This window comes from Ctenopharyngodon idella, chromosome 7, assembly GCF_019924925.1.
Source record: "Ctenopharyngodon idella isolate HZGC_01 chromosome 7, HZGC01, whole genome shotgun sequence".
NCBI lineage: Eukaryota > Metazoa > Chordata > Actinopteri > Cypriniformes > Xenocyprididae > Ctenopharyngodon > Ctenopharyngodon idella.
In genome coordinates, this window is record NC_067226.1 from 18769003 (window position 1) to 18783993 (window position 14991).

Below are 14991 nucleotides of genomic sequence, written 5' to 3' on the forward strand. Positions count from 1 at the left end.
TTCTACTTAGCATTTTAGTAATTTTAGTACTTGTTTTATAAGTTTTATATTTTTTTAATATAAATTTTCAAAATTAAAATTATTTTCATGTAATATTTACATCTTATTTCAGCTTTATTTTAATTAAAAAACAATTTTTAAGTTTCAGTTAACAACACTGAAACAAACTTACAAACACACAATCTGGAAGACCAACTGTGCTTATTTTTATAAATACTAGGACCAACTGTCCAAGTATTTATAAGCCAGGCTGATATGGTTTATAATCACTTTTAAGACCATTCCTAAGCACAGACCCCTTAAACTTTCCTTAAAGCAGGCTGCTAATGGTAACCTTTCAAGAAAGGTCAGCAATCTATTATTAGGCTATAAAACTAAAACCAGTTTTTTATGTAGACAGGTGTGAAACCATTTTTTAAGTAGACAGATCTGCTAGTTAACGTCACAAAGACATCTTTCACCTTCACATCCTCTCAGGGCATCTGTGCAATCATAATCATGGAACACAGGTGTCCGCGTCAATTGATTTATCTGTCATTGTAGGCAGCAATGGACATGGACCACAGTTATAAATCTCACATAATGGACATTTTCTCTACTGCTCCTGTCTCAGTTCAGCCATAATGACTTTGGCAAGGAAGGTAGGAGGGTTAAAGGTCACTCCATGGACCAAATGAAAAGGTAACGGCGTTCCTTTATCTTCTACTTCCTGATTCCTCAGGGCCTTCTCTGTTTGATCAAATGATTAGTCAAAGCTGATGCACCCGGAGGATAGGATTGTGGAAAAACATGATTGTGGCAGCTAAAGCAGAAAACATGTTCCATAAAGTTGACTTATTATCCTTAAAGGGTTAGTTCAGATTCGTAAAGTTCCGAAGCAGTGTTTTGAAATCACCCATCACTATATTGTTGAAAAGTCGTTATTTTTTTTTATTTTTTTTTTGGCGCACAAAAGTATCTCGTCGCTTTATAATATTAAGGTAGAACTACTGAACTCACATGAACTGTTTTAAATATGTTTTTAGTACCTTTATGGATCTTGAGAGAGGAAATGTCATTGCTGGCTATGCAAGCCTCACTGAGCCATCGGATTTAAACAAAAATATCTTAATTTGTGTTCCGAAGATGAATAAAGGCCTTACGGGTGTAGAACGACATGAGGGTGAGTAATAAATAACAGAATTTTCATTTTTGGGTGAACTAACCCTTTAACAATGCACTGTTATCTTTGCATTTTTAAACTGTCCCTCATGTGCAGTTAACTCTTATAAGCTATATATATATATATATATATATATATATATATATAAAATGACCATTCAAAAATCTCAAAAAAGAGATAATCAGCAAGGATCCATTCGACTGATCAAAAGTGACAATACAGATATTTATAATCGTTCAAAAAATTTCCATTTCAAATAAATGCTATTCTTTTGAGCTTTCTATTCATCAAAGAATCCTGAGAAAAATGTATCATGATTTCCATGAAAATATCAGGCAGCACAACTGTTTTTGACACTGGTAAGAATCATTTCTGAAGGATCATGTGACATTGAAGACTTGAGTAATGACTGCTGAAATTACAGTTTTGCCATGACAAATGACATTTTAAAATATATTAAAATACAGTTATTTTAAATTGTAATAATATTAGTTTTTACTGTATTTTGGGTTACAAAATAAAAAATAAATGTAGTCTTGCTGAGCACAAGTGACTTTATATAAAAAAAAAAAAAAAAAAAAAAAAAAATCTATCGAACCCCAAACTTGTGAACTGAAATCTGGCTGATAATGTAAGAGAGGCTCTATTATGCTTTGACATTTTTACAGCAATTAAGATTGAGATCTTCCTTAAATAAGAGTATAAAAGAAGTGACAATGGCTTATAAAGCTGAACATTCATTTCTAAACCTCAAAAGACCAAAATCATCCCTAATTAATCACCACCCACACAACTAATAGAAGCTGTTCACAAATAACATTATTACAACTATTACATGGCTCTCTGGAACACTTGCAATCACAGCGTTATGAGGTCAAATATTTTTTCTATTATGAAAACTTTATATTTGACCATTGGCAGTGGTCCCAGACAACAGACTTCCTACATGGCGGTGTCAATTTATTTATTTATTTGGTAAATAACTTGATAAATCCCATCATAAAATTAAGTCCACAATAAAATTAAACCATGTCAGGCTTAAATTTTGATAAAAATTGACTGGACGATTGAACATTATCCCTGACATATCATGTGCTGACTAACAGTTAAGGACTGGCAAAACAAATTCTGCCTGTTCAATCCAATCAAGGAAGGAGTGACTCAGAAAACATATTTATCAATATCAAACTACTACTCTATCAAAATTATAACCTTGAAAAAGTTCCTTCAGGACAGGTGGCTCGTTCCTCCATTAGTGTGCTTTAAAATAAATAATGATAAATAAAAAGTAATCAACAACCTTTACCCATTCCTCACTCCAGCATGATTGAAAGACTCAATGTAGAAAAAAGCACCCAGAGCCTGAGATAGACAGCATATAAATCACAAAAATTGCATAAATATATGTATTGAAATAAATCTTTTGAGAGTATATCCTACTGAAAAAGATAAACTGTATATTAATTAACCTGTCTTTTCACAAATTCAAATAATTCATCGTGAATTTGATGAAAAACTGAATTTCGATAACGAATTACATTGACTCGACCCACATATCTTCATTGAAACATGAATCTATTCAATGTTGATGTGAATCAAATAAATTACAGAGACCCAAGTGTAAATCAAATCTGTTGCTGTAGCAAATTATCAGCTCTGAAATAGCACCACTATTTTGAACAGCTCGATGACTTTCACACTGTGCCAGAGCAACACTACTCAAGCTTGCACCTACCATGCTGTGGACAGAACAAATAACTATACAGTATATGTGGTCACTCAAGCAAGAAGACCTCCAATGAAGTGCTGAGACTTGGGGTCAAAGTTGCAGCTTAATCATTTAGGAAGGAAGTGCACATGAAATAGAGGTAAGATCGAAATGTATTCTTTAGTGTAGAAGTATTACCACATATTTACGTCAAACAGTTCTTCAAATTTTACTTAAAGGGATGAAAATTTTGTCATTATTTACTCACCCTCATGTTGTTCCAATCATGTATTCTGCTGAACACAATAAGAAGACATTTTGAAGAATTCTGGTAACCAAACAGATTTGGTGACCATTGACTTCCATTGCAAGGACAAAAAACACTAAGACAATACTCAAATTATCTTCTTTTGTGTTCCACAAAATAAAGAAAGTCATACAGGTTTGAAATGACATAAGGGTGAGTAAATGATGACAATTTAAATTTTTGGGCGAACTATCCCTTCAATGTTGTAGGATAGCAATGGTTGAATTAAACATGAACAGTAATACAGCTACAAATGTACTCAAATGTACTTAATATCATCAACTGAAATGCATGAATGTGGGTATCTTGGTCATTTGTTTAAAAAAAAAAAATCAGATCACACAGATATGGAAGATTTTCCACACTCCATGTGTATTAAAGTGACACAGCGGAGAGGTATTGTAACTGAACATAGTATAAAAGCTACTAACAATACAGTGCTCGTTTGGGTCATCAATAAACTCAAACCTTATAAAATCAGCTTGGCATCTTCAAAGAGTTATATATGCAAATTAGATGAAGATGCACCGGGCCGGAGGGAAGCGCGTGACAGCCATTTGTTTTGTTTTGTGTCCCACTCTGTGCATGCGGTGAGAGAAACATCTCTCTCACAAACACAACAATCTACCCGCAGAGCGCGGAAGAAGATGAATGATCCATAATCATTTAGAAGAGAAGACAGAGAAATGTATATAGAGAGAAAATGACACTACTGTCATCAATGGCAGGATAACAAGATTAGGGTCAGCCATCATTCATCAGCCATTCAATATGCCTCTATTTCTGTCTCTGTGCTGGACTGCAAATTTCATCTTTTATTCCCTCCTTGCCATATTCCCTCGTTGCATTTTTTTTTCTGATTTTCTCATTGCAAGAACAGACGCTGGGCTGCTGTCTGTAAAACATGTAGGAAGCTACTTCTTTTATGTTTCATTATATATATATAGTAGAATATAAAGTTTATATAGTATACTTATATATAGTATATATATATATATATATATATATATATATATATATATATATATAGTAGAGTATAAAAATAGGCATTATTCATATTATATCATAGTAGTATTGGAGTGACCACCAGACACTCTTTCTCTCTCTCTCTCACACACACACACACACACACACACACACACACACACACACACACACACACTCACAGTCGATCCCTTTATATACCTAAAATGGTGCCTTTGGAGGGCACTGAAGTGTTTAATCATTATCAACATATATTTTTAATAAAAATAACTCTACAAATGAGTTCCAACTGACACTTATTTTTGCGCCCCACAGTTTTCAACACTGCAGAGCTCTAACATTGGATAGTTTGGACAAAAAGAATTGAGTTATTTCTGAATTAAATGCAACTCTTGAGTTCTTATATCAAACAATTAGTGATGGCAAAGCTGAATTTTCGGCATTATTACTCCAGTCTTCAGTGTCACATCCTTCAGAAATCATTTTAATAAGCTGATTTGCTGCTCAAGAAACATTTCTTATCATCAATTTTGAAAACTTGTGCCTCTTAATGTTATTGTAGAAACAGTGATACATTTTCTTCAGTATCTTTCTTTGATGATTGATGAATAGAGAATTCAAAAGAACAGCATTCATTTAAAATTTAAGTTTTTGTAACATTATAAATGTTACAAAATCTTTTCTGTCACTTTTGATCAATTGAATGTGTTGAATATTAATTTCTTTCAAAAAAAAAAAAAAAAAATCTTACTGAGCCTAAACTTTTGAACGGTGGTGTATGTGCAAATAATTATGATAATCTTAATAATATGTAATTAATCAGATTGAAATGTTTGATTGACAGCCTTAATACAAACATTCCCCAAAAAATCTAAGCTGCTGACAAATGCACTTTGTACTTTATACAATCAATTCAAACTCTAAATATTAAAAAAAATCCTCAGAGCTCAAGCAAACATGAATTGGATTCTGCCTTGAGATCTGTGCACTGTGCCTCGTCACTGCCTTACTGCCTCAGTGATCACATCATTAAGACCTTCATCTATCTCTCTTTTCCTAGACTAAAATGCCAGTGAATGTGGATTAAACACCATCTTAAATCACTTCAGTGCAGCACCATTAGAGAGGCAGTGGTTCATTTGACTGAGAGATCATGGATGGAGCGAACACCACGGGGGGCAGAACAGGATAAGTCATACCCAGATGTGGAGCTGTGTCTCTGCGTAGAGCGTCACAGTTCATCAGCTCTTCTGGAGCATCGGTGTGAAGAGCTGACTCCATATCTCACTCAGCAAAGCGTCAGCAGCACCACACAAACACTAAAGTACTTCAGGTCAGCAAGAGCTAAAACACAACTCTCGAGATCAGGAGAGGTCAGAAATATGAAGTCTCAAATATGAAGACAACCTGCTTTCCTGGGGACTAGTGTGAGAGAGTGTAAGGGGCAATTGACAAAACAGCCTATTCAAGCCAGTGCTGCACTGACACTGAACATTTCACATTTGTTAATCTTGTACATAATTTTTTTTTTTATGCCTTGCGAACATAAATGTTTGGTTTCCTGTAATTCTACATATTTGACACCAATGTTTTCTGGCAAATGTTTTCACACCAATGTTTTCTGGCAAACTGGCAAACATAGATGAGGGTTTGTCAAAATTGCAAAAATGATGATAGTCATGAGGCATCACTAAGAATGTATTGAAAAATACAATCCAAATCAGTAATGTGTTGCCTCGTACACAATCGGTTTCCTGCAGAAAATGTAATAAATGTGTAATATGTAATAATAGTAATGGTCACACTTTAGTTTAGGGTCCAGTTCTCACTATTAACTAACTATTTACTATGACTTCTGCCTCAATAAACTCCTAATTACTGCTTATTAATATTTAGTAATGTAGTTTTTAAGTTTAGGTATTGGGTAGGATTAAGGGATGTAGAATATGGTCATGCAGAATAAGGCATTAATATGTGCTTTATAAGTACTAATAAACAGCCAATATCCTAGTAATATGCATGCTAATAAGCAACTAGCTAATAGTGAGAATTGGACCCTATAAACTAAAGTGTTACTATAGTAATAATGATATTAATAACAATAATTTATCATTATATAGCATTTCAGGAGCTCAATATTGCTTTACAAAGGAAAAAGGAAACAACAAATATCAAAACAGATACAAAGTGAGAATCAGGACAGAGTTAGGAACCAGAAACATCAGAGAAAAGGAGAGTAAATAAGTGAGATTTTAGTTGAGTTTTGAGTATCTGAATGGATGAAATTTCACAGTTGTTGTAGAAGATTGTTCCAAAGATGACAAAGTTCATTGATGATCTAAAGCAGGGATGTCAAATCTAGCCCCTGGAGAGCCACTGTCCTGCAGAGTTTAGCTCCAACTTGCCTCAACACAACTGCCTGAAAGTTTCTAGTATGCCTAGTAAGACCTTGATTAGCTGGTTCAGGTGTGTTTGATTGGGGTTGGAGCTAAACTCTGCAGGACACTGGCCCTCCAGGAGCACCCCTGATCTAAAGTATCTTTTCTTTTTTAATTTTCTTTTAAATATTGAAAATGTTTGGTGCTGCTAGAGGTGCAGAAATCGCACACTTCTCCTTGAAAATATAGTTAAGTTAAAATATATAGTTATAGTTCTTTTCCACTGTCACTGCATAACATATAGTGTGTGTACACTGGCACTCATCCGCAGCTTGAGTAATCTCTTCTCTGCAGGGGTGCAACATGTCCCTCCTTCTCCTCAGCAGTCAGTCTCCTGGGCAACACTGGGCTTGGTTTCAGAAATGTTAGCTTTCCCCTCGGGACCCGTCTGGATTCGACACCGCACGCTGAGAGAAACTTTCACTCCCACCATCCCTAAGGCCATTTACCATTAACCACCCAAGACTTGATTAAACCAAAGAGTGATACCTTTCTGAAATGTTTACTGGGATCCACCCTGCAGTGTCAAGAGGCAGCCATTTATTAGGAGGGAATGACATTTAATGCATGGTTTGTCATAAATAGTTTTGAGTAGCCTGCCTCTAAGGGAAACTGAAAGATAAGCACACTATTTAGCATTTTAAAACAGCTTTTCCACAAAATGGCACTGGACTGGAGCGGTAACACAGTGGAATAAGCTTTTCCAGTGTTTAAAGAGCTCTATTTTTAATCAAATTCATGTATGTAAATACATCACCTATGCGATATAATCAGGGCTTTTTTGCTCACCAGCCACTGTGGCTAGTGGTTTTTCAAAGTTACTAGCCATTTAGCATTTTCACTGGCACAATTTTGATGTTGGGAAATTACATTTTATATGATTAAAGTTGACTTTGGCATGCTTAAATTACTTGATTTCGAGTCATTTTACTTGATTTAGAAGATTTAAAACCCTTTCAAACTTTCAAATGCAGATTGACCACCCAAATCAAGACTACATTGTATATCAGCTGGTATGTACAGGTGGGCAAGGGGTGGGCAATATGAGCTATTTTTGTTAGGCTATATAAAAGAACAAAGAAGCAAATTAGCAAATTACAAAAACAATAGTAAATTAAAAAAAAAAAAATCTTTTTTCAGATACAGTAGGTTTATTTAACATGTATACATTTATTTAACATCTTTTGTTGTTTGATTAACATTAATGACAGACAGGTATTTAATTGGGCTGCTGAATGCATGGACGTAATATAGCCTACCGACACATATCCAGTTATTACCGAACTGTTTACGTCCACTTAAGCCATAACCGACTGTATTCACGCGAGATACTCCACACGATGGACATTTTGACATCTGTGTCTGCGTGTATTTGACTATTCAGGCGCAAGGAGAACGATCGCGTGCGCGACAGAGAGAACGCTTCTGTTGTGTGTCATTCAGCGCGATTCCGCCTATCCCGCCTTCACTAACAACAAGTTAATCGATAAAGAATTGTAATTGGATTGTAATTTTGTGATACGACGATCTTCGACGATCATTTGGCTGTAAGCTGAAATTAAATTCAACCCGGCAAAGTGGCTAGTGGGAGTGGCTGTCTTACCCGCCACAGCTGAAATCCACCCACATTTGGCGGGTTGGCGGGTGTTAATGTCAAGCCCTGGATATAATGAATGCACACACATACCAACATCTTCCCCTTGAAGAAAGTGTTGCTGTGAGGCATCTGCAGCACATTCTCTGAGGTAAAGTAGGCCGAGGTCACCTCCTGACATAACCCTCATTAGTGTGACCGCAAAGTAAGTCAAAGAGCTTTTCTTTTCATGTCTGAAAATGTCAGAGACGACTTCATTAGTTCAGGAGGGGCCAGGCAGGGGCCGTGGAGTTCTCTGCGAGGAGCATGTTCTCAAATGCCAGGTTTCTGTTCTGTGCGTGCCACGACCTAACACACAACACCGCCTCTCCCTGGGAGTAGACATGAACACACACTCACTAACAGACACTCTGGATACTGTACACACAAATAAAACCTGACGCGCTCACCCTGGGCTCTGAGTACACACATGCAAGCTCTTACTTTTACTATGTCCCAGCGAGCACACACTGACAGGAAGTACCGAACCCCTGCTTTCAACATACAGACACGCACGCTCTTCCACACACTGACAGCTGCACACCGGCTCCACGCTATGCAAATGCCAACCAACATGGCGTTCGCTGGAGGCCGAGGAAAGAGAAGAAGAAGAAAAACAACAGAATGACAGGTGACCTCCTGCCGACTGTCTAAACTTATGCTAATGAAGTCATTATTGTTTATTTATTCCTTCATGACTGTGGCGAGGGTGAACTCCAGGAGGAACATAGCAGCCAATGACTGGGAGACTATCCAATGAGTTGAACTGAAATGTCTAGTTTAAGCCAAGGTGGAATCAAGGAAAATTACACCACAGAGAAGATTAGTCATGATTTTGGGACTCATAAGTGCGCAAGAACGCCAGGTTGTTGTCTCGCTCTTTTGCCTCTACTGTCGATCCCTGTCGATCCCTGTCGTTCAGATATCTCATATACAATGATGGAGGAGTACAACATCTGAAGAAGCTGTTTTTACTATAAGCATATAATTTTCTCCCCCACCTCCCTCCTCAAGCCAATCATGTCAGGTTGCCATGACAACAGCCCCTGAGAGAAGCTAAAATAAGCAGGAGATACAATAGAATGGGTTACGGGGTGACCTTCAGAGGAACACGACTAACTATCAGTCATGGAGGCGGCTTTACTCTAACTCTACGTTTGTTTTCTAAATTATACTGCTTGGTGAGGAAAGTAAAGTACGACAATGAGAAACACATAAGCATGCCTCCACAATCAGACTCCCATAAGACCTAGGTCTATTTCCTGCAGAGAAACAATTTCCCCTGCAGTCCAAACACCTACAGTATGTGTGAGCAGGGGGGGTCTGGGGACTGCATGTGGACCGGATGACTGTATAGCCCTCTCTCACATCCAATTACAATGAAGAACCAATCAGCTCATCTAAATTACTATGGCCCCACTATCCACCAGGAGTTAATGAGCCATTAACCATTTAATGAAATCCATATGATGCCGGATGGACATTGAGAGGAAATCACGTTGATTGGGTCAAAAGTTGAGGTGATTTTTATGTTAAAGCTCACTGAATTTTTTAAAGCAAAATGGCAACATCAGCAGGAACATCATCTTATGCACACAAAAAGAAAAACGTAATACCACAGTAACAGTTTGACAGAGCCAATTATTCACTCTGTAAAGCAAAGAAAATCTGCTGACTTGCAGATAATGTTATAATAAACTCATAGGCATGTGACCACCACCATATTCGACAGAAAAAAATCCAGAAAAGTAACTAAACATCTTTACAAACAAAGGCCCAACATATGCACTGCATAGAGACATCAAATTATATCTAGGGAGCATCCAATGACAGTCTCCTGGTCCATAACCGTTTTGGTCCTACAGTAAATATTTTTGAACCGGCCAACATAGATGTGGGTTTGTCAAAATTGCAATAAATAACTTGTGAAAGCATCAGTAAGAATGTGCTAAAATCGTCATTGTCATCGGTTTCCACTAGGGATGCACCGATACCGATACCAGTATCGGTATCAGGCCCGATACCAAGCTCATGTACTTGTACTCGTACTCGTAAAAATACCCCCGATACCAAAGACCGATACCTCACGTGACGTAACTGACAGAATTTTCCGTGCACAGAGACACCGGCGGCAGCAGCAGAAACAATGTCAGCCTCAGGGGTGTGGAAATACTTCAAAATTAATGATGACAACACACACATTGCAAACTGCAAGCTTTCAATCACAATTCATTATCGATTAGTGAAGGCGGGATACGCGGAATCGCGCTGAATGACACAGACCAGAAGCGCTCTCTCTCGCGTGCGCGCGCGCTCTCTCTCTTTCTTGCGCGCGATCAGTTCTCCTCGCACCTGAATGGTCAAATGCACACATAGTTGTCAAAATGTCCATCGTGTGGAGTATCTCACGTAAATACAGCCGGTTATGTCTTAAGGCAACGTAAACATTTGGGTGAAAACAGGATATGTGTCAGTATCCATGGATTCGGTCTTAAAGGGACTGTAGCCTATGTTTGTCATTAATGTTAATAAAACAACAAAAGATGTAAAATAAATGTATAGATGGTAAAAAAACCTACTGTATCTGAAAAACAAGTTTATTAAATCTGTATCTCTATAGTATTTGTTGTATTGTTTATAATTTGTTTGTATATTTCTTTTTATTTTATATTATTTTTGTGTTCTTTTCACTGTGTTGTGCCTGGAAAACTGCAACATCACCAAAAAAAGAGAGAGAGAGAGAGAGAGAGAGAGAGAGAGAGAGAGAGAGAGAGAGAGAGAGAGAGAGAGAGAGAGAGAGAGAGAAATTAATAAATGTATAGGCATCGGTATCGGCGAGTACTAGAAAAAAAAAATATCTGTACTCGTACTCGGTCCTTAAAAAAAACATTTTTTATCGGTGCATCCCTAGTTTCCACCCAAAAAAAATTAATTCACAAACATGCTGCATATAAGCATTAACCTCTATCTTATTTTGTAATAGACAAATCAAGTCCAGCTGGCTATTCCTGGATCTAGAAATGGCACTTTATTGAAGACGATTAAACAAAAAAGAGACCATTCATTTTTCATCAGTCCTGAGACATGCTCTAGCACATGAGATCAATTACTATGACTGTGTCCATTTATATATTTTCCTTGTTGGAAATCGTCTTATGAAACTTGCGATCTGTGTAAACAACCCAAATTTTGCAGCCACATCTGTGGCATTTCCTGACTCTTTGCTGATAATGCTTTTGGCAAATACAATTCATTCAATTCACACAAATATGTAGGAATATACATATCATGAGCCACTTTCATAAGAAGACATACCAAATAGAGCATCACAGATGAAGAGCTCACTGTGCACGATTCAAATCAGATAATGACCAATTAGAGATAACCTTAACTGAACTCCTGCTAATCAATGTCCAGTCTTATAGTGTGTCTCATTGCCACTCCTTGCAAACTACTGAAGATGGGTAAAAGAATTGAGGGTAATCCTTTCATATAATCAAACAATCCCCTGACAGCAGTTCAGCAGCACAGTGACTGCTGCCTGTTTGTACTCAAAAGACTCTTTCATGTTTTGTTGCTGTAGCAAGAACCTTGGCATAATTAGGACAGAAATGGTGCTAACTTTCCCTTTCAGTAAAATGTACTGTGACAGAATAAGCTTTGTGAGTAATCTAAATAAATTCAAATCCTCAAACTCACCAACCACAGTGTATATGTAATGTAAATGACAGATGTGGTAAAAGCAGCCATCTTTAATTGACAACTTTCAGTTCCATTATAATTCAATGCAGAGAGACAGAATGGTTTACTTAAGTCATCTCATGAAGTAAATTAAAAAAACAGCACAATCTTACCTTCATCAACACAGACTCGCTGAGTTTCTCCCGGTTTACAATTTTTATGGCAACTTTCTGACATGTGACACAGTGGATTCCCAGCTTCACAAGGCCTGGAGCGAGAGTAAAAAGAGAGAAGAGAAAAAAGAAATTCTGTCAAACAAGCACAAAAAGTACATCAACCTAAAAGCACTTAGATGATAAAAGGCTGGTCCCAGCGTGAGTTTCATTTCGGCAAAATGAGAATTCTCCTTCTAAAGCCCGCCGGTATCCATAATATGACAACCAGGGGCACTTTTCATGTCGCAAAGTAAATGTCAGAGAACATACATAAACACAAACAAGGCGAGATCAGAGTCAAATCCCCCTCAATGTTTTTTTTGTCATATCAACGATAAAAGACTGTCACTACGCTCAAAGGCTGACACGGGCACGTATATATATCAGCAAGCATATTTGGCTAAATGCCACGTCTGTGCATGCCTTTATTACCCCCATACATTTTTCAGCACGGCTCTGCATATCAAACTGTTGATTTCCCTGAAGGTTTACACAGGGGGCAGAGGGGATATAAAGACCTGACAGTTCCCTGGATCTCTTTTATATGTATGTCGTTAAAGCCCAAATGGCATCTTGCGCCACTTTCACGACATGTCATTGATGTTGTATCACAGGAGAGGACGCTCCACAGACGCAATCTACACCCTCACTCCGGGCTCGAGGGTGCAGCGGAGAGTGTCCGGGGGACCCGATGAATATTTCATCTTGCCGTAATTGCCTTGCGCTGAGACGAACACACACAGACATGTGTAAAATGCCATACGGCTAATGCAATTGTGAGTCACCGCCAGAACTTTCTAGGAAGAAACAAGCCTCTATAGCTGAATACAAAAAGATCTGGTTTTTGCATACACAAGAATCCCCACCAGGCTTCTCAACTACCTAAATCTACAAGACTTCCTTGATCAATCAGCTTCAACACCAACTGCAAACATCTGCTGGTAAACATGCTAGTCCATAAACTAGGTCAACACTAACCAGTATGTATGAATTTCATTAGTATTTTTTTTTTTTTTTTTTTAATTATAGATTAATTATAAAACAAAATTAAAAAAAACTCAGTTTGGACCAGCATGATCAGTGACAGAGACTAGAGTTGAAGTCTTCCTGGAATGTAATTATATAGGGAGGTCAAAATTATCTAGTCTGAAAATGCTGAAGCACTCATGTCAAAAGGCACTTCAAATCTCCATTAATTCCCCTAAAAATCATCAATCGTTCTCATCATTAAAACATACGGCAAACCTCTCTCATAAATTGGTGCAAAGGAAACCATGGAAACCTACATGAACACAACTAATCAGAAATAGGCTAAAGTTAGGCTAGCACACTTCAGTCAGTGTTCTGTGCAAAAAAAAAAAAAAAAAAAAAAAAAAAAACAAATTACATGAATGAGTCAACAACGTTTGAGCCTCTGAAGGAAGTAAACAAGCAGGGTTCTTGTCATTTGCAGAGAAAAACAACACTCGCCCATAAGAGATTTCTCAACTAACACTTGACACACAACTAAAAAAAAAAAAAAAAAAAATGTAAGGTCACTGAGTTGCAAAGGAGGCGTGTGTGAACAAAACGCCTGCAAGAAATGGGAATAATAGAAACCAAAATGTTATGAAAAGTAAGAACAAACCATAATATAGAGAGTTGAATGAGTTGAAGTGGTACTTGATGAATTACGTGCCAAAGGCGAAAGGGTTTGCTTAAATATGAGTAAATATGAGTAATACAGTCTTAAAAATAAAGGTTCCAAAAGGGGGGGTTTACAGCAAAACCATTTCGGTTTCCCAAAAAACCTTACAGTTAAAACAACATTAAGTTATTAAGTAAGTTATTCTAAAGAACATTTTGGTAACACTTTATAATAAGTATACAGTAATAAAGTACTTACAAATCATTTGCAAACTATTAGTTTAGTTAATTCATAGTTTATATATTTTAGTCTCTAAATTGTTAATATGTTAATAGCCAACATGTGTAGTTAATATGTTAATAGCCAACACACACCTAACGTTTGTGTGTCTTTGTGTGTGTGTGCTTAATGTATCTGTAAGCATTTTAAGGAACACTTAAAATGAATGCAATTAATGTCCAATAAAGGTTTGTTTAAAGTACTTAATGACATTTTCAGATGTTCCGTGATGTAATCTAAGGCCCCGTCCACACGAAGCCAGATCTTTCCCTATCCGATCTTTTTTTATCCTCGTCTCAAGAAATATCTGCGTACACACGAAACTGCTGAAACCGGCTCAAAACAATGTAGTATACATGCCAGACCAGTATGTGGCACTGTAATAATCTGTAGAAATTTTCCCACTATAAAGAACATTTTGTGCATTGAAAAGCTCTTCATGGAACCATAGGTGTCAATAAGGAACATTTATATAGTTTATTTGTATTTGCCTTAAATGCCACTACTTAAATTAAAAGGCTTTTCTTGCCTATTGTAACGTATATCTGGGTGAAACGGCTTCTCAAACAAGAAAAACATAACTTGATTTTGTCCATTGGAAACTGATTGGATAGATGTCATGTGATTGACAGGTTGTCCTGCCCTTGCGCCAGTAAACAAGCCATCAGAGAAGAGATGTTGTTGCAAGAGGGAGGCAAAGTTTTTTTTTTTTTTTTTAAAGATTACGAGAGCACATAAATTATAAAAAAAAAAAATAATAAAAAAAAAATAAAAATATCTGCATGGATAAATAATATGCAATATTCCATAAAAAGTAAGAATTGTCCATTTTGATTTAATGGTGACTTTAAGAGAAAAAAAATGGTAATAAGTAATAGCCTTTCTTGCCATATTTCCCTATAAATACATAGTAGTACACTGAAAGAGTGCAGCTTTGATAAGCTAACACATACACAG

At 36.8% G+C, this 14991-nt stretch overlaps 1 protein-coding gene across 11 annotated transcripts in view; it reads right to left on the minus strand.

Annotated features, from left to right (window-relative positions):
* brsk2b (BR serine/threonine kinase 2b) overlaps positions 1-14991 on the minus strand; it is a 141134-nt gene that overhangs the window by 54911 nt on the left and 71232 nt on the right. For all 11 annotated transcript variants that reach the window (XM_051900904.1, XM_051900902.1, XM_051900905.1 and 8 more), the window contains exon 2: positions 12087-12181. In XM_051900904.1, the coding sequence (XP_051756864.1) occupies positions 12087-12181 (95 nt within the window). The remainder of the gene's footprint in view (positions 1-12086; positions 12182-14991) is intronic.